This window comes from Mobula birostris, chromosome 6 (genome assembly GCF_030028105.1).
Source record: "Mobula birostris isolate sMobBir1 chromosome 6, sMobBir1.hap1, whole genome shotgun sequence".
NCBI classification, from domain to species: Eukaryota; Metazoa; Chordata; class Chondrichthyes; order Myliobatiformes; family Myliobatidae; genus Mobula; species Mobula birostris.
The window spans coordinates 40,477,559-40,499,372 of NC_092375.1; the positions used below are offsets into that span (position 1 = coordinate 40,477,559).

Below are 21,814 nucleotides of genomic sequence, written 5' to 3' on the forward strand. Positions count from 1 at the left end.
TCCAGGATTTACTTGTCGTTCCCACACGAGGGCTTTACCTATGCCACTCTGAAAGACCATTACTATGAAACTTTCTCCAGCAAAATACTCTGAACAATACAACACACCTGGAACTTGTAGCTAATTATGGTCAGCAGATAAGTGTTTCCCCTTAATGAAATTGAAGACCATAAAACATTTATCCAGTTTAAAGCTATTTTCAAGACTTGTCAGAGTCATTATGTTGATGAGGAAAGTTCTGGACGTACAATGTTGTAAATAAGGCTGATTTTTCTTGACACCATCTCTGAGTCAGAAAATAATTTGATAATGTTAATGTGTAGAATTTAATTTCAAATTCAATTAAAGATAGTATGACAGTTCACATTGGTGGTGTATCCTTTAAAACTATAGTATAAATAAATGCACAAGAACACAAGTGGAATCATATTCAGCAGCATGAGCTAACTATTAGGCAGGGTATCTGCACTAACCCAGATGGTTAACTTGAGTAACTTAGATTCTGAATTATGGGCATTCAGAATCGTATTGCTTCGAGCTTCTTGTTTCAGTATCAAAGCTTTTGGATCACTTATCACTGTGGTCTACAGGGAACAGACTAACACACATGCACGTACACACATACACTCACACACACCTTCTGTGTGGGTGAGAGGCAATGAGATTTCCATGCAGGCAGCAGACTGTACTTTTCGAAAAGGTGGCCGTCCTGGTCCACGACGGTTCAATTTTGAAGAATCTACAATGGAAAGGCGTTTCCCAGTGTTGCAGGGTTGGGATGTAGGGCTCGTGCACACTCCATTGATGTGATCTAAAATAAGCAGGACAAATGGTAGATTTTAGAATCAGTCCAGCAGAGTAATTGCATGGATTCCCTTGATGCCTCTGAACTGGATAGGGAATTGATGGTTTTTTTGCAGAAATTGTTTTGCTGACAAGCTGTATGAAATGTTGCAAGAATCAAAATCAATGGCATTTCAAGACTGGAGAAAAATTATAACTGAATGTTTTCAAAAACATTTTCTACTGAACATTTAAAAATGAGGAGGTAGCAAGATGTCTTTTATATCAGCTTTATTGTACATTAACCATCTCACGCTGTTATTTTCACTATGACTAATAACAAATGAAATAAACACAGATAAGAAGAAGCCTGGACCTGAAATTGAACTTAAAGTTAGTTGGTCCGACCAAATTAAAAAAAAAGCATCTGTTACTTCAGCACTGATCTATATAAAGGCTCCGCCAGTCAGCTTCCCATCTTCTGCCCTGCATAAGCCTTCTCATCCAGAATTGCTGCTGCCTTTATAACTTGCAAAATTCCTTTCACAAACCTTGCCTAAGCTTTTCTGAACTAAATCAGTTTTCAATTGAGCAACACCTCCGTTTTAAAATTCTAATGAGAGCATAAGACCTAGGAGCCGAACTAAGTCATTTGGCTCATCAAGTCTGCTCCGTCATTCAATCATGGTTGATCCTTTATTCCCCTCCTGAACCCCATTCCCGGACTTCTCCCTGTAACCTTTGATGCCGTGTGTAATGCCCTGGCCTCCACAGCTGCATGTGGTAACAAATTCCACAAATTCACTACCATCTGGCTAAAGAAAATTCTCTGCATCTCTGTTTAACGGATGTCCCTCTATCCTGAGGCTGTGCCCTCTTGTCCTAGACTCCCCCACTATGGGGAACATCCTTTTCTCATCTACTCTGTCTAGGCCTTTCAACATTTGAAAGGTTTCAATGAGAATCCCTTCATCCTTCCAAATTCCAGTGAGTACCAACCCAGAGCCATCAAAGATTCCTCATTTGATAACCCATTCATTCTCAGAATCATCCTTGTGAATCGCCTCTGGACCCCCTCCAATGCCAGCACATCCTTTCTTAGATGAGGAGCACAAAACTGTTCACAATACTCAAGATGAGGCCTCACTAGTGCCTTATAAAGCCTCAGCATCACATTCCTGCTCTTGTATTCTAGACTTCTTGAAATGAATGCTAACATTGCATTTGCCTTTGTCACCATCGACTGAAGCTGGAAGTTAACCTTTAGGATGTTCTGCACAAGGACTCCCAAGTCTCTTTGCATCTCAGATTTTTGGATTTTGTGTGGTTAGAAAATAGACTGCACATTTAATTCTACTGCCAATTTGCATGACCATGCATTTTCTGACATTGTACTTCATTTGCCACGTTCTTCCCCATTCTCCTAATCTGTTCAAGTCCTTCTGCATCCTACCTGTTTCCTCAACACTACCTGCCCCTCCACCAATCTTAGTAACATCTGTTCCATCATCTAAATCATTGATATACCGCATAAAAAGTAGTCCCAACACTGTCCCCTGTGGAACACCAATAGTTAGTGGCAACCAATCAGAAAGGATCCTTTTATTCCCATTCGCAGCCTCCTACCAATCAGCCAATGCTCTAACCATGTTAGTAACTTCCCTGTAATACCATGGGCTCTTAACTTAGTAAGCAACCTCATGTGTGGCACTTGTCAAAGACCTTCTGAACGTCCAAATATACAACCTCCACTGCATCTGCTTTATCTATCTTACTAGTAATTTCATCAAAGAATTCCAACAGGTTTGTCAGGTTGGATTTTCCCTGAAGGAAACCATGCTGACTTTGTCCTATCTTGTCCTGTGTCACTAAGTAAGCCATAACCTTATCCTTAACAATTGACTCCAACATCTTCCGAACCACTGAGATCAGGCTAACTAGTCTATACTTTCTTTCTGCTGCCTTCCTCCTTTCTTAAAGGGTGGAGTGACATTTGCAATTTTCCAGTCCTCTGGCACCATGCCACAGTCCAATGATTTTTGAAAGATTATTGTTAATGCCTCCACAATCTCTAATGCTACCTCTTTCAGAGCCCCAGGGTGCAGTTCCTCTGGTCCAAGTGACTTATGTACCCTTGGGTCTTTCAGTTCTTGAGCACCTCTCCCTTGTAATAGTAACTGCACCCACTTCTCTTCCTTCACACACTACAACATCTGGTACATTGCTAAGTGTCTTCCACAGTGAAGACTAATGCAAAATACTCATTTAGTTCATCTGCTATCTCCTTGTCCCCTGTTATTTATTTCTCCAGCCTCATTTTCTAGTGATCCTATATCCACCTTCATCTCTCTTTTATTTTTATTTACTTGAAAAAGCTTTTACTATCCACTTTGATATTGTTTGCTAACTTGCTTTCATATTTCATCTTTTCCCTTCTAATGATTCTTCTAATGATGCTCTCTGCAGGCTTTTAATACTTGTTTTCAAACCCTTCACTGTCTCTTCCTCCAAATCTCTGCAACCTTCTGCTCTACAGGAGGATCACCAGGCAGTAGCTGAAAGGTAAGTACAGTAAAACTTCAACAATCTGCTCATCTATTATTAGCAATTCATGATTGTTCAGCATCTAGCTCATCTGGTTTTGTTTCCTGTGCTCCATTTAAACTCAGAAACATTTATTATACCACTGTATAATATCCAAAACTTAGGTATAAAATATCTAACATGTAATACTTTATTTTGCATTCTCTTATTGCTTTACCTTGTACTCCCTCAATGCAAAGCTGTAATGAATTGATCTGAATGGATGGTATGGACGACAAGTTTTCCACTGTATCATGGTATAGTGACAATTACAAACTAATTTACTATTACTTTGCACTGTATTTAAGGAACAGGGAACTGATGGTGGAGGTGTTAGTTGTGTCTATATTAACAAATAACATTATTGCACAGACAGACTCCCTACCACTGCCTTAACTGAAATGCAGAGCAGGGCCTTTGAATAACTACTGAAGATATGGATGAGGGAGACTTTAAACAGAAAAGGCTGTTGAAACACAGCAGATCTAGTAGCATCTTCAGCAAATGTGAGCAAAGGTCTTCAAAATGAAAAGTGAAGTGTTCCTCTTTCTACAGATGATGCTGACTACTATGTTCCAGCATTTTCTGGTTTAATTTCAGATCTCCAGCTTCTGCAGTTTTTTAAAAATTAATTTTCATTTGAAGGCTTTATGCCTGGGCAAAAAAAACCTGTTGCAATTCAGAACACTTCAATGCTTGTTTAATAGGATACTGTATATATAAAGGGCTGTTGTACAAAATTTCATGCCAAATTAATGTGGCTTTGTGCAAGCTTAAAGAACTTTCTCCTTTGGAATTTGGAATTCAGTACAAATTACAGTGGATTCCATCCACTCCAATTTCATTTGTTTTTCCTCCATGGAAATTTAACATTACCTCTAGCTAAGTTTATCATACATATCCTTGATCCAGATCTGCCATTTGTATTTTTGCAGTACTTCAAGCAAGATTAATACTCGCTTTGTTCTAATATTTCATTATTTTGCCCACCTTTTTATTCATAGCTTTCAATGAGATTATCATGGCCATTAAAATTATTTCTTGGTATCAGAAACCAGCACTGGTCTCTACAACCACAAGAAATTTCTATCCAAAACAGGGTCCTCTCTTAGGAGCCAGTTCTAACAGTGGCATATGTGAGCGCTGATGTGGAATACCACAGGCCGAGATGAACAATTCTTCCTTTCCTTATGCACCCCAGCTGCAGCTTCTAAAATTGCCAATCATTGTGAGGGGAATAAAAACCAAAGACACATCTTTAATCTGAAGAATGGCCCAGACTAGTACTCACTATAGTGGTGATTGGCAATGGGTAACTCTAGTTTGATCTTTGTAATGTGGAAGTGGTAAACCTGCAGCTACAGACTCCCAACTCCAATGTAAATCCAATGCATTCTAAAATGGGTTAATCCATGCTAGCTCTCTCCTGACAGCTTTGTATTTCATGTCTCAATCAAGTAACGTGATTAGGACATGGATAAAACCTCCAATATCCAAATAATTATCATATTATCAGGATAACTGTTCACCATACCCATAGGACTTTCAGATGTTTTCAACTTTGTTCAATTTTTTCACCATAAGCATCCCAAATTTAAAACTGCTTTTGGTGGCCAGTCTTTCAGTTTCATAGCCCCTAATCTCATCCCAGATTCTCCTTTCTCTTGCATTAAAAAAAATCCCTCAAGCATTTCTCACAAAGCACTTTTAGGGTCAGCTAAAGTTATCTCTTTCTGTGCTTCAGCAACTATTTTTGACTAATGACATCTTCACAAAACACTTTGGAAGATTTCTTTCCATGTTAAAGATACTATATAATGTTGTTTTCCCATTGATGTATGTCTTAGTTAAGTATTTTCCAAAATTGTGAAGAATGAGTAATACCCTTCATACTCCTTTAGACCACTTTTGAGCAAATGATTATGTAAACTGTAATATTATTCGACATGGTCAGCAAGTGGATATATTGTTCAAACACTGCTTCTGTACTATTTGAGAAATCTGTACCAAATATTTCTTTAATTATTTTCCACTCTCAGCTATATTTTGTTTCCTACCCATTATCACTTTGTTATATTTCTAATTTTCTAACACAATATAACCCTGAACGAAAGCATAAGTATATAAATCCTTAGAAAATATTCCAAATATATTACATGATTGTAATACTCGATACTCTTAAACACCACAAAGACTTGAAAAATACATCACTCTAAGGTAAACGTTATAGCTTGAAGCTGAGATTAAGTCATGAAACTTTTTAAGCCTATAAATATTGTGAATATAAGGGAAGAAAGGTATCAATTAAAACATTGTTAAGATTCAATATTATATTATGACATCACATATGGATATCTTTGGGACTCAAGGATGAGGGTTAGCAGCCAGGAACATAGCATTGACCAGGTGCAAACACCACTTAAGACTGGGGGTGTGCACGGCAGATGGAAGTCTTCAGAAGTCAAATTCATGGCACATATTCAACAAGAAACTGTCATCGAGATTTTATATTTACTGATATTTTTAATCCAATTTTCTGAATACAAATGTGAAGGAATCATTCTACAATATTAATCTTCATGTAATAAACATATCATACTTACAATTCCCTTTCAAGCTTCTGTTAAGAAATTTTGAATTCAAACAAACATACATGAATGGAAGTTTATCCCATCACCTTTTAAGATATGACCCAAGATTATTTAAATTGAATATATCTGTAGCTTCATTAGATACATATTATGAACGTTTTCAAAACCATTGTGTCAGAAACTGTAAAAGTTATATAACATAATACATCTTACTTAAGAGTTCAAAATTTTCCTACAGAGCCAGCACTATGTTTACATACTTACATAGAATCAAACATGCAAAGTTGAATACAAAAGATTATTTAGATAGGTTAAAAAAATTGAGGAGTTGCTCGAAAGTAACACATGGTATACTGATATCTTTGATGTTAGCTAGATAGACTGCATATCCTAGTCTGTAAATGGGCATGTACACATGAACTAAGAGGGCTCTTTACCAGGTAGATATATGGAACAAGTACTCACTTTCAAGTTATAAAAGAACTTCTGACTATAGTCTCTGTATTATAAGTTCAGAGTTCTCGGATAGTTAAAGGGTTTTTGACTAAATTAAGTTAAAAAAAACAGGAATAGAAAAACATGTCGCACATTTGTCCTTGAGTTCTACTCACTTACAAGTGGCTCTTCAAAAGGTAAGTAAGTCAACAACTAATTGCCTTAGCAAGATGTAGTATTGTGGGAGTACTCCAATACTGAAGATGCCAGATGAGATATATTTGGGTTTGGATATCATTTGAATACGACTAGCAGATGACAAATGGTATCTTACTAAAACACATGTTGAGGAGGATGGAAAACCTAACAGCTTCCAAGCTGTACAGATTAACTGGGGAGAACACCATGAGAGGACTGAAAGAGAACCAAAGTCTATAGGGTGGGAGAAGCATTCATTCCTCACACTCTAAAATACATTTTCTTTTCTTTGTAATTTACAATAGTCCCTCAGGGACAACTAGTCAGGCAGCTTAGCACCCTGCACCAACTGGCACAATACATACATGTCTGAATTATATTATTAGACTTCACAACCCACTTAGGAGCAAGGATTGTATATTTAAACAGCGTATTCAAATCGATGAGTTATTCACTCAGTTAACATACAGTTAGCAATTGCATCAGCTGGCTCATGGTCATTTACCAGACAAAAGGATGCCTCACAGTCTACTGAATTTTAGAATAGTTTTGAAATCGACATGAAATTTATGCTTGTTGTGTAATTAAAACAGTTAATCAATTTTTGATTAATTTTGATCGATTTTAATTCAAAAATATCACAAATCATTGTCTCATAACATACCTTCAAATATTGTTCTAGTCTTCTCAAAAGCTTTCACTGAGTTCTTTGAAACAGCTGTTCTCCCTTCAAAACAGGAACCTTTCACAGATCCTAGGGAGCAAGATGGTAACTGATTCCTGAAGTCAATTTAAGATGTTTTGACTGAATGTATTTATTGTGACATTCACGTAGTGACTGAAGATAAAATATTTCCTTAGTATTATTTTGTTAATCAAGATGTGATGCCTTAAATAATCCAATTTTACAGTTTTATCTTTTTTCCCTCGTATTTATAGCTCCATTAGCATGACAGCTGGAGGCAGTTACTTTGAATGATTATTTTCTTCCTCTTAACCATCACCAATTCTGCTTTGTTCATAGCTATTATAAGTTTAGAGAGGACAAGGCACTTCAAATTTAGAATGTTTTTCTCCTGAGAATTTGTAAAAATCCGCTGGCAGAAGGTTGAGTTCGGTAATAGGGAGTTTTTATTAGAGCGTGGCATTTCACTAGAAGGCTATAAAACTCAATGCTTTAAATTTATTCATTTTTGGTAACAATCTTAACATAGTTGAATCAACAAGACTTTAATTTTTTAGTGTGATGAAGCTTTAGCTTTGCAAAGTAAATTCATAGCAACTGCATACTTGAAAATTGTTTATTTATTTAAAATAGATAGCCCAGTTTGTGCTGTAAGAAATTAATCGAGTTGAAAATACTCCCCTCTGTTCCTCTTCTGTCACTGACAAACAGCATGAACAAGCCTCATTTCTCCTTGGAGTGCCATCTTCCTCCATCAGTGCACCCTGGATGTAGTAACTCCCATGAGTTGCCACTTCCAGCATACAGAAGTGGAACCTATAATAAGGGGTACTAGCAGTATATATAAAAAAAAACAGCAGGATTGATTATACCACTGTGTTTAAACCAAGGAACGTGCTTGCCATTCTGGAGAGGGGTGACAAGAATTCAGCATCTACTGGACCAGAAACTAACTGAAACCGATAAGCAGTGGACCTACAAGAGGAATGAAAACCTACAGTTTTCACTTAAATGTTTCATACTAATATAATATGCCTTCTGATATCACCAGTAATACACAATCTTTTAGTAGTCTGTGAAGCTGCACTGATATGAAGGTAGAGAGAAGCATTTTGTAAACGCCATTGCCTTGTTTTTACAGTGATTCAGTGGAAGTCATAGGGTCTCTGAGAAGAAGAAGAAGAAATGTACCTGGAGCTGCTAGGCAAGGCAGCAGAGAAAGAGCAAGAGAAGACATTAGAGCAACAGAAGAAAGATAAAGTATTAGTAAAGTGCACACTGCATCATTGCATTGACTCAGAGACAGAACAGTGAAAGATTAAAATATTAGTTTAGGAGAATCACCTCATGTGGTGATCAAGCAGGCACCAGTGGCCTGCAGTCTGGCAGCAGGCAAAGAGAATTCTCTGTGCGTGCTCACCAGACGGGGTGTCTAATCACACATGATGGTGCGGAGGATTCAGGCACGTGAATTCATCGACTTGAATGCAATTCTCACTGAGATAGTTATGAAGCTTTCGGGATTGACTGACTAAATGCAGATGAGAAAAAAACCAAGAGGAGTACACCTTCATGCTGTCACATAAATCTGTGTGGAGCTAGGATGCTCCATTACTTCTTTTCCAGAGGCTATGCACACTTCAACCTCCTTAAACAACACTAACTGGAACAACTGCATTGATGGTGCAGAATTTGGATATGTTAAATTTTAATATGTTCATGCCCTAATCAAGATTAGTAGCTGATCTCTGCCTCACAGGTACAGCAAGATAATAGATCTCTGTTCTCTTGATACAATGAGAGGCCATCTTAGAAAAGCCAAAGAGAAGAATATCCTCCCACAAGAGAATAGACATGGCATGTGATTGTCCTTGACTGCAGGAACAGGCACATAATGGTCTTTTCTCACAGACTTACTATGAGCAGTTTTGATCTCACTATACGGTATTGTCCCTGATGGCTGAGGGCAGCAGAGACTAGATATCCAAGCTTATGGCTCTAATAACTGACTCAGTGATGTGACTAGAAGGTAATGTAGTGGTGGACAAGTCTGAGTTCTATCCAATTGTCAAACTATTCCCTTACCAATCCTGTCTGGTCACCCAGTGTGCAGTAAGAAACCGAGTAGTCCTGATGCATGGTTTTGACCCAGAGCGTCAACAATTCCTATCAGTCAAAGATACTGCTTCACCCACTTCTTGCAGCAGACTGTTCTTGCTCCAGATTCCAGCAGCTGCACTTTCTGGTGTTGCCTGGTGTGCAGATTCAGTGCACTATTAAACCATCTATGTTACCTGTGGACAAATTCACCTCTTACACTGCCTCTTCAACAGAATGCTCATCAGTGTCCCCAAAGCCAGGAATACAGGACTGCTCTTTCAATTGGACAGCAGCCTTTAGGATAAGAGGATAAGAGCTTCTTATCAGTCTTCTAGGTCATTTATGCAGACTACAAGTAATAGCAATAAGGCTTTTAAAAGGAGTTGTTTGCAATGTTGGGGCTAAGATTTTTATGTCCAAACGTAAAGTAATGAAACATGAGAGACATTAAGATTGTTATTTCTAATATAAACTGCCAATATACTTTCCTCTCTCATTTTAAATCCTCTGAATGTGTTTTCTATGACTACACTAATTATTAATGGGGTATACAGTAAGGGAAAAGATTGTGGAATCTACTGCCATTGATGTCCTTACTGCTGTGCTAATCTACAAGGCGTGATAAACTAACATGTGTTATGTCATTACTCCTGGGCATCCTTGATATGGTGATGATCTCCCATTGGTGTGACTTCCTAAGCCCCTGTTTCATGAATATTTGATCTTTAAAAGTAGGAAAAAGCATTCACTAAGTTTCAGTGAGATATATTGTATGATTTTGGTTGACATTTCAACAGACAACAGTGAGTTCCAAGAACACCAAATCACATCTGAATTTATCTGAAATATTGAATGATGAACTCACAGGTGAACTATTAATGTTCCAACACAGCTGAATGCAAGTTTTGCAACCAAAACACTAATTCATGCTGTTTACATAAAAAGTAAGCTGCTGAAAGAACTCATTGGGTGAAGCAGCATCATTTTATCTTATTCAAGTTGGAATTGGTCATTGCGTGTATTGGTGACGCATATTGGGAATTTTTTCTACATCAAAGTGCTCTGACCAGTTCTGCATTAGATAATATTCCCAATGAACATAGAACATAGAATAGTACAGCACAGTACAGGCCCTTCGGCCCACAATGTTGTGTCGACCCTCAAACCCTGCCTCCCATATAAGCCCCCAACTTAAATTCCTCCATATACCTGTCCAGTAGTCTCTTAAACTTCACTAGTGTATCTGCCTCCACCACTGACTCAGGCAGTGCATTCCACGCACCAACCACTCTCTGAGTAAAATACCTTCTTCTAATATCCTCCTTGAACTTCCCACCCCTTACCTTAAAGCCATGTCCTCTTGTATTGAGCAGTGGTGCCCTGGGGAAGAGGCGCTGGCTATCCACTCTATCTATTTCTCTTATTATCTTGTACACCTCTATCATGTCTCCTCTCATCTTCCTTCTCTCCAAAGAGTAAAGCCCTAGCTCCCTTAATCTCTGATCATAATGCATACTTTCTAAACCAGGCAGCATTCTGGTAAATCTCTGTACCCTTTCCAATGCTTCCACATCCTTCCTATAGTGAGGCGACCAGAACTGGACACAGTACTCCAAGTGTGGCCGAACCAGAGTTTTATAGAGCTGCATCATTACATCACGACTCTTAAACTCTATCCCTCGACTTATGAAGGCTAACACCCCATAAGCTTTCTTAACTACCCTAACCACCTGTGAGGCAACTTTCAGGGATCTGTGCACATGTACCCCGAGATCCCTCTGTTCCTCCACACTACCAAGTATCCTGCCATTTACTTTGTACTCTGCCTTGGAATTTGTCCTTCCAAAGTGAAATTAGGCATAGTTCCTTTAAAGCATATAAAACAGCTTTTATTCACAATTTACATGTAAAAATTAAGCACCATACACTCTTTTTCACCATCACACTTGATTGGTCCTATTCTCTCACGACTTGTACAATGCCTTGGGGTTTTCCTTTATCCTGTCCGCCAATGCCTTCTCATGGCCCCTTCTTGCTCTCCTAATTTCATTCTTAAACTTCTTCCTGCTAGCCTTATAATCTTCTAGATCTCTGTCATTACCTAGTCTTTTGAACCTTTCATAAGCTTTTCTTTTCTTCTTGACTAGATTTTCAACAGCCGTTGTATACCATGGTTCCTGTACCTGACCATCCTTTCCCTGTCTCATTGGAATGTACCTATGCAGAACACCACACAAATATCCCCTAAACATTTGCCACATTTCTACCACACATTTCCCTGAGAACATCTGTTCCCTATTTATGCTTCCGTTCCTGCCTGATAGCTTCATATTTCCCATTACTCCAATTAGACGCTTTCCTAACTTGTCTGTTCCTATCCCCTCCAATGCAAAAGTAAAGGAGATAGATTTGTGATCATTATCTCCAAAATGCTCTCCCACTGAGGGACCTGACAGTTGACCAGGTTAATTTTCCAATACCAGATCAAGTACAGCCTCTCCTCTTGTAGGTTTATCTACATATTGTGTCAGGAAACCTTCCTGAACACACCTAACAAGCTCCACCCCATCTAAACCCCTCGCTCTAGGGAGATGCCAATCAATATTGGGGAAATTAAAATCTCCCATCACGACAACCCTGTTATTATTACACCGTTCCAGAATCTGTCTCCCTATCTGCTCCTTGATGTCCCTGTTACTATTGGGTGGTCTATAAAAAACACCCAGTAGATTTATTGACCCCTTCCTGTTTCTCACTTCCACCCACAGAGACTCCGTAGACAATCCCTCCATGATTTTCTCCTTTTCTGCAGCCGTGACATTATCTCTGATTAGCAGTGCCATGCCCCCACCTCTTTTGCCTCCCTCTCTGTCCTTTCTGAAACATCTAAAGCCTGGCACTCTAAGTAACCTTTCCCGTCTCTGAACCATACAAGTCTGTAATGGCCACAACATCATAGCTCCAAGTACTGATCCACGCTCTAAGCTCATCCGCTTTGTTCATAGTGCTCCTTGCATTGAAATAGACACATCTCAAACCATCAGTCTGTGTGTATCCTTTCTCTATCACCTGCCTATCCTCCCTCTCGCACTGAATCCAAGCTTTCTCTATTTGTGAGCCAACCGCCCCTTCATCTGTCTCTTCAGTTCTCTTCCCACCCCCCAACAATTCTAGTTTAAACTCTCCTCAACAGCCTTAGCAAACCTCCCTGCCAGGATATTGGTCCCCTCCCCACCCCCACCGGATTCAAGTGCAACCTGTCCTTTTCATACAAGTTACACCTGACCCAAAAGAGGTCTCAATGATCTAGAAATCGGAATCCCTGCCCCTTGCTCCAAACCCTCAGCCACACATTTATCCTTCTCCTCACTCTATTCCTATACTCACTGTCGCATGGCACAGGCAGTAATCTCGAGATTACTACCTTTGAGGTCCTTCTCAACTTCCTTCCTAACTCCCTGTAGTCTGTTTTCAGGACCTCCTCCCTTTTCTTACCTACGTTGTTGGTACTAACATGTACCACCCCCTCTGGCTGGCTGTTCACCTTCCCACTTCAGGATATTGTGGACACGATCAGAAGTATCCCAGACCTTCACACCTGGGAGGCAAACTACCATCCATGTTTCTGTCCTGCGCCAACAGAATCACCTGTCTGACCCCCTAACTACAGAGTCCTGTATCACTGCTGCCATCCTCTTCCTTTCCCTACCCTTCTGAGCCACAGGGCCAGACTCTGTGCCAGAGGCGTGGCCACTGTTGCTTCCCCCAGGTAGGTTGTCCCCCCACCCAACAGTACTCAAACAGGAGTACTTATTGTTAAGGGGGGCAGCCATAGGGGTACTCTCTAGTATCTGACTCTTGCCCTTCCCTCTCCTGACTGTTACCCACTTACCTGTCTCCCAAGGCCCCGGTGTGACTACTTGCCTAAGCTCCTCTCTATCACCTCCTCACTTTCCCTGACCAGATGAAGGTCATCCAGCTGCATCTCCATTTCCTTAACCCGGTCCCCAAGGAGCTTCAGCTCAACGCACCTGGTGTAGATGTGGCCGTCCAGGAGGCTGGGAGTCTCCGGAACATCCCACATCTGACACCCAGTACAGAACACCAGCCTCACTGACAATTCCTATTTCTATACTTCACAAGTTACTTATCTTGCCTCGACCATTGTTGCCAAAGCCCTCCTATTCTGAATCCTGCTGCTCCTGTGTCCGCTCTATAAAGCTGTCTCCTTTTTAAATTCTTCCCGCTGGTCTAACTCACTGACATCCATGTGCCTGTGCAGTCGTTCCTCGATCAAAACCCCTATAGGTTTTGGGTGATAGGTGAAACTGGGAGAGGGGGAGGGGGTGCAGGAAAGATCTGGGAACTTGACTGGTGAAAGAGATAAAGGGCTGGAAGAGGGGGAATCTGATAGGAGAGGGTAAAAGACCATGGAAGAAAGGGAAGGGGAAGGGCACCAGAGGGGAGTGATGAGCAGGTAAGGAGAGAAGGTGTGAGAGGGAAACATGAATGGGAAATGGTGAAGGAGAGGAGAGGGTGGTCAATTACCACAAATTCGAGCAATCGATGTTCATGCCATCAGGTTGGAGGCTACCCAGATGGAATATAAGGTGTTGCTCCTCCAACTCATTGCAGCAGTAGAGGAGGACATGGATTGACATGTCAGAACGGGACTGGGAAGTAGAGTTAAAACAAGTGGCTACCAGATGATCCCGCTTTTACTGGCGGACAGAGAGTAAGTGCTTGGCGAAGTGGTCTCCCTATTTACGTCAGTTAGCCCTATCTAGGCCAAACCGGGAAAGGCCCCCTTTAATCCCAGTCTTTGGCTGACTGGCAGGAGGCAATCTTCTAACCATGCTGGCATCTTTCCTGTAATACCATGGGTTCTTATCTTGTTAATCAGCTTCGTTCTGCAACTTGTCAAAGGCCTTCTGAAATTCCAAGTAACATCCGTTGACTCTCCTTTGTCTATCCCGCCTGTTATTTTCTCAAATAATGCCAAAATATTTGTCAGGCAAGATTTCCCCTTAAAGAAACTATTGTGACTTTGGCCTACTGTATTATGTGCCTCTAAGTACCCCATAATCTCATCCTTAATAATAGACTCCAACATTTTCCCTACCACTGAAGTCAGACTAATTGGCCTATAATTTCCGTTCTTTGCCTCTCTCCCGTCTTGAAGAGTGGAGTGACATTTGCTATTTTTCAGTCTTCATTCCAGAATCTAATGATTCTTGAAAGATCATTACTAATGCCTCCACAATCTCTTCAGCTACCTTTTTCAGAGCCCTGGGGTGTAACACCATCTGGTCCATGCGACTCACTTACCTACAGACCTTCCAGTTTCTCAAGAATCTTCTTTTTATGGTAACTTCACACACTTCATGACCTCTGACACCTGGAACGTCTACCATACTGTTAAGTGTCTCCCACAGTGAAGACTGATGAAAAATACTTATTCAGCTCATCCACCATTTCACTTTCGCTCATTACTACCTCTCCAGCATTGTTTTCCAGTGGTCCGATATCCACTCTTGCCCCTCTTTTACACTTTATGTATCTGAAGAAACTTTTGGTATCGTCTTTAATATTATTGGCTAGTTTACTTACGTATTCCATCTTTACCTTTTTAATAAATTTTTTAGTTGCTTTCTGTTGGCTCTTAAAAGCTTCCCAATCCTCTTACTTCCCACTAATTTTTGCTCTATTATATGCCCTCTCTTTGGTTTTTATGTTGGCTGTGACTTCTCTTGTTAGCCATGGTTATGTCAACTTGCCTTTCAAATACTTCTTCCTCTTTTGAATGTATATATCCTGTGCCTTCTGAATAGCTTCCAGAAATTCCAGCCATTGCTGCTCTGCCATCATCCCTGTCAGTGTTCTTTTACAATCCATTCTGGCCAACTCCTCTCTCATGTCTCTGTAATTCCCTTTACTCCAATGTAATACTGATACATCTGACTTTATACTTTATTGTCGCCAAACAATTGGTACTAGAACGTACAATCATCACAGCGATTACTTTAGTTTCTTCTTCTCAAATTTCAGGTTAAATTTGATCATATTATGATCACTTTCTCCTGAGGGTTCTTTTACCTTAAGCTCTTTAATCAATTCTGATTCAGTGCACAACCCCCAATCCAGAATAGCTGATCCCGTAGTGGGCTCAACCGTGAGCTACTCGAAAAAGCCATCTTGTAGGCATTCTAGAAATTCCCTCTCTTGGAATTCAAAACCAACTGAATTTTCCTAATCTAATCCAATTGAAATCCCCCATGACTATTGTAACATTGCACTTTTGGCATGCATTTTCTATTTCCCATTGTAATTTGTAGACCACATCTTTACTACTGTTTGGGGGTCTGAATATAACTACTGTCAGGGTCTTTTCACCCTTGCAGTTCCTTAGCTCCATCCACAATGATTCAACACTTTCTAACCCTGTATCATCTCTTTCTAATAATTTTATTTCATTTTTCTACCAACAGAACAATGCAACCCCCTCTGCCTTCCTGCCCACTGTGGATTTAAAAATGAGAGTCTAAAAATGTTATTTGGATTTCAAGCATAGAGCTCTGTTAGGCATTTTCAATGAGGAAATGAATGCAGAGATAAACAGGTGCAGCAGAGGATCAAAAATGTACTTTGTTTATAGGCTTCCTTGTGTGCAGTTGGAATAGGTGGAGCCCCTAGTACCTCCTATCAAATACTCAAGTGCCAGAAACTATCTCTTTCACCTGTCCTCTGATTCTAATGTCACTGAAATTATTTTCGGTATGAGAGCCAAAATATGTTGGCACAATATTGCCATCTGAACTTGATGCTTTCAATAATACATGTCCTTTTGCATTTTTCTAGCACTGTTTTTCTATTCTATTAGTAATTTTAGATAACTGTGAGTTTTCTTCATTTTACACCTCATTAGTTATAAATCTATGACTCAAATCCCGATGTTATTTAATTTTCTGAATGAAGGTCTTATAAACAAATACATATTCCATAAGCTTACAATAAAATAAGAACATCAGAAATGCGCTTATTAAACAGAGATTGGCCTTTTTTTAATGACAAGTTCGTATATGGCACTGTACAGAGACAGCTGACATTTACCTTGACTGCTCAGACACGGAGGGTTGCAAAATCAAAATCCAGTTGAACACGTTACCCAGACTGATCAATTCTGTAAAACCGAACTCAGAACATAACTGAGAAGGAGAGAGTTAACATCCAAATTGGAGAAATTTCTATGAAACAATACCCTATTTGCTTCCAGGAGAAACTTTTTACTTCACTAATGGAAATATTCTATTTTCCTTTCTATGTGAATGTTCAGTACCTTAAAATATTTTGTACTTTAGAACAAATTTTAATGGATGGAATGTATTATTTCACAGATTTTAAAAGTTTATCAGTTGTAAATTCTGGGCAGGAAAGCAAAATAAGTAACTTATTTTATTAACAAAAAGCATATAAATTATTTAAATTAACAAAAATACAATACGAAAATTAAGATTTAAAAATAAAGTGGTAACCAAAGAAAAACAGTTTGAGATGAGCAAAGAATCATCTGTCCATAAATAAATTTGGTGTGGAGCTCATATTCTATGTTTTAAAAATAAATAATGAATATGTTTAACAGTCTCTCAGACATTCACTGTCTAGCTTTGTTTAATTTATCTTAATTTTGTGAAGTTTGCTCATCTCCAACCCAAATAACCTGAAAAAATGAACTGTCAGCTTTCGCCTACCGTACCGAGATCAGTCTTAAGATCTGTCGGCAGACTTAACTTTCTTGGTCCTTTTACTGAAACAACAGAAAGAAAAAACAAAAAAGCAGCAATTAATACTAGAAAACAAAATTTGAAAGGTTGTGTGGTAAAAAAAAGGTACTGAGCTTGCAAAGCTGGATAAACAAAAACACAGAACAAAGTGAGATTTGGTAAGCTCAACAACCATTATGTTGCTCAACAAACATTGTGTTTCTTAAGACAGATTGAGTGATATTTTATGTGTGAAAACAAACTTGGAGATGAAAATGCTCTGAATATTTTTCTTTCAGGAATCTTTAGAAAAGCTATTACATGAAACTGAATACTATGTGCTGGATCAATGGTCCTCTTCTCATCTTGTAGTATTTTGTGGGTGCCATTGTTGCTATTAGATATTCTTTGCAGAGAACAAAATGGCCAAGTTACTGCTTCAAAATGGAGTTGACGTTTGAATGTGTGGAATGGGAAGCGACAACACAGTGTTGCATTTATGAAAATATATTGAATCTGCAAACAGAATAATTGGATGTCATTTTGTACATACTAAATGCCTATGTTAATACATGTAAGTGTATTTATATTTTTTAACTGTGCTCAGATAAAATAAAATTGCACCTTGCATTATAACATTTTAAACAAGTACAAATACTTCCTCTCTGCATACATTGAGTTAGTTTTACTTTTTTTGTGAGCAAGTCACATTAATATTGAAAATTAAATCTTCCAGTATGATCACCTTACAAATATTATTGGATAATACAGTTTGTTGTACCACACAGACACATATAAAACAAAATACAAATAATGTACTCTTGCAGTGAGAGATGCTGTGCAAGTTCAATGAAAGGTAATTTGTTCCATGTTACTGACACATATTGTAAAATATGTTCAGCATCCTTTCAGTTAAAAATACTTCTATTATACAGCTTGCTGTGAAATGAAGAGTACTTTGGAAGATTAAGGACTTTTGAGTCAATTAAGTTATATTACCTATGCTATTACTTATGCAGCAGACTACTTGATATTAATTATGGATCATCATATTTAACAGGGAAACATATGTAGCTTGGTGAAAAATGAATTATTACTGATCATTTTACTCATCTTCCCTCTACTTGTTGCTCTCATTTCGGAGTTTCTGGCTTTGGAACTGCATTCATCTGGGAAACCATGATATGACTTCTCAATTGCAATGAAAATCCAATTTCAAGTTTAGCAGTGTATGACGTACATGAGAAGACTTCTCATTCAATGTGTGATACATAACTTTGCAGCACTGAACATAACAAATCAAAGACCTCGATCATACTTGACTCATTTTTTAAAATCTTGCCTTTTCTCAATATGCTGTCCTATTCTTGCAGATTTCTCTCATCTCCCTACCAACTCTTCAATTTGCTCTACTAACTCCTTTCGGGTTCAAAATAAACAAACCTATCAAGAACTACGACTTAACCTTCTAGTGGAACACATCAATAATTCCACTCCCATCACTTCTCCTAGTGCATCTTATACCACTTTCTTTAATTATCTGTTTTCCCAGATGCTATATCACCCTTTCACTATGTACTCATTTCCACTGTTAATCATAAGTTTGCATTTTTGCACACCATCACCATCTGTACTCTGATATTACTTAAGAGAATTTAGAGAAATGAGGTAAAGACGAGTCACCATTTTAGAGAAGGTCAAAGTAACACTGGCTCATGGCTTCAAGGGTATTTATTTGAAGAGGAATTTCAGAAACTGCTCAGTTTCTGATCTGCAACCAATGTCACGGCAAAGTCACGGAAGGTTTTTATCTGTTGTTGATAGCAATGGAACTTGCGGCAGTTTCACTGGAATCTCACACAGATGCCCTCTCAAGAACTGACAAGAAATCAATCTGCAACCGCTCTTTCAAATGCAAAACAGCTGCTCTGGTGATAGGCAAGGGAAAAATATTTCAATCCTGGATGACAAAAGAGTATAAAGGTCAGTATGTTTTCCTTAATGAAAGCCAAAGACATGAAATTAACTTCTAATTGCGTATCAATAATATTCAACTCCTTGGCAGCCTATTACAACTTGTCCTGCTTCTGATTAGTTAAAACGCTTTTATTGACATTGGTAGAAACAGCATTGTTCTTTCAATATACATTGTTTATTAAGAAGTCCTTGATTCCTTCCCCAATATTTCAAAATAATCCAGATTATCTCCAATCTTGACAATTTATTCAATGTTGATTTGAACTGAGTAAACCCAACTCCTAAGACTTTCTCTATGTCTACTGTGCAGAAAGTGGCAACACAGGTGGTAAAGGAGGCATATGGCAAGCTTGCCTTTATTAGTAGAGGAATTGATTTCCAAAGTGGGGAATTTATGTTGCAGCTTTATAAAACTCTAGCTAGGCTGCATTTAATTCTGGTTGTTCCATTATAGGAAGGATGTCAGGGCTTTGGAGAGCATGCACAAGTTTTCCAGGATGTTGCCTGAATTACAACTCAAGGTGGCACCAGCGACCAACTGCGACATTTTGCAGACCAAAATAAAAATACTAGACACTCTAATCTAAAAGATATTTCTTCTGAACTGTGATTGCTGCAATTTGCAGCCTCTAATTTCCCTTCTAAGGATTTTTTTTGAACTGACTAAACGACCTCCTGGGGGATTCAGCAAACTAGACTCCTGAGAGTGCAGGTACGGCCGGGGTGGCCATTGCTGGGGGTGGGCACTGCTTCGAGGCCTGATAGCAGAATGGTCATCCATGGTGTGGTTGGCTCCATTACTCAATACTGATTAAAATGTTGATCACGAGTAAAATCATCAAGGGTGAGAGCGAAAAACGAAGTGTTCAGTGCCGTCTGCCTATGGTTAACTGGTCTCTTTCTCTTCTCGCTACTACCATTGTGTGGGAGGTTCAGGAGTCTTAGTTCCCATTCACCAGGTTCGGAAGCAGTCGTTGCCCTGCAACCATTGGGCTCCTGGACAGGCTTCAATTTGATCAAGGTGTCAAGGCTGAAGGAAAAGCAGTGTGTAAACCTGACTACTTCACGAGGTTTACTGGCTTCAGGCCTGAACTGACTCTGCAGCTAGCACCTGCAACCATCAGCAGCCGCTTCAGTGTTGAACTGGTCCATGGCTGTGGACTTACTGTCAGGGACACTGCAGTTAATGTTCTGTGTGTTATTTGTTTACTTTTTTATTGTTTGCATGATCTGTTCCTTTCCTCGCACATTGGCTGTTTGACAGTCTTTGTTGAGTGGAGAATTCTTATTGGGTTCTATTGCGTTTCTTTGCTTTGCGGCTGCCAGTAAGTAGTTGAATCTCAAGGTTGAAATAGCATACATACTTTGATAATAAATGTACTTTGAACTTTGCTATAAGAGGAAGGAGGTTGGATAAACTTGAGTTGTTGTCTCTGGAGCCTCTCATAATCTTATAAACCTCTGCCAGATCTTCCCTCTAAAGTCTGGCAGCGGTTTATAAGATTATGAGAGGAATAGATATATTTTATACAGCTGGAATCTTTTTCCCTGGGTTGAAATGTCTAAAATCAAAGAGCATGCATTTAATGTGAGAACGGGCAGGTTCAAAAGAGCTGTGCAGGACAAATTTTCTTTAAAATAGAGAGAGTGGGGGGTGCCTGGAAGACACTGTCCATGGTAGTGATACAGTCAAACATGATAGGGGTGTTCAAGAGGTTCTTGGATTGGCACATGAAGATGCAAGGAATGAAAGGATATGGACAAGGGAAAAGGGATTAGTTTAGTTGGGCATTTGTTTGGTGCAACATTGTGCTGTACTCTTCTATGCTTGGTGTTTTGTTCTACAACCAGCTTGACTGAACAATGAATGTAAGATTCACTGACAACAGCTGAGCAAATGGATGGGTCTGGCTTATGTAAACAAACTGAAATGAGGGGAAAAATCTCAAACTAATGAAGGCACTGGCAATTCACTAAAAATTAAAGCAATCTATATTGAGAAGTAGAATTGAAGGCAAACGGAAATTGAGTTTACCCCCATGGCAAAAGGTAACAGCTGCTTGAATCTTATACCAAAATTCTAAGTAAAGCATTAAAAAATGGAGAGCCAGTAGCTACAGATATGGGAGAAGCAGCACAGCTGCCTGGGCACTGGGTGAAAAGCAATGTCGTATTATATACAGTACTGTAATATACACAGTACAGAGCAGTAAAGTGGCAATAATCAAACTAACTGTTGGTCCAGACATAACACACTTCTGACATTTTGATATGATGCGAGGTAAATAAGATATTTACCACTGACGTAAGGCTTGTAATATATCAGTAAAGATCATAGAAATTTGCAGCACAAGTGGTTGCATGTTCTTTGCATTGTGTCTATGTTGGCTGAAAAACACAGTTCATAATGAATTCCACTTTCCAGTGCTCAGTTCAAAATCTGATAAGTTACATCGTCCTAGTACGTTCTAAAATACAGTGAAAAAGTTTGCCTCAAGAACTTTCTCAATCACCCTCAAAACCCTTTGAGTGAAAATGTTTTCTTCATATCTTGCTATTTCTACTGTGTTACCTTATTTCTTTATGAACTTCCTTCAAAGGAAAATGGATTGTCTCATAACTTCACTTAGACAATCTTCTGTTATAAATTTAACTTCACCATTCCTGGTTACATCCTTACTGACCTCTGTTGAGGATTCTTG

At 39.0% G+C, this 21,814-nt stretch overlaps 1 protein-coding gene across 2 annotated transcripts in view; it reads right to left on the minus strand.

The window, feature by feature from the left end:
• LOC140199763 (syntaxin-binding protein 5-like) overlaps positions 1-21,814 on the minus strand; it is a 340,576-nt gene that overhangs the window by 34,924 nt on the left and 283,838 nt on the right. For both annotated transcript variants that reach the window (XM_072262244.1, XM_072262243.1), the window contains one exon: positions 638-811. In XM_072262244.1, the coding sequence (XP_072118345.1) occupies positions 638-811 (174 nt within the window). The remainder of the gene's footprint in view (positions 1-637; positions 812-21,814) is intronic.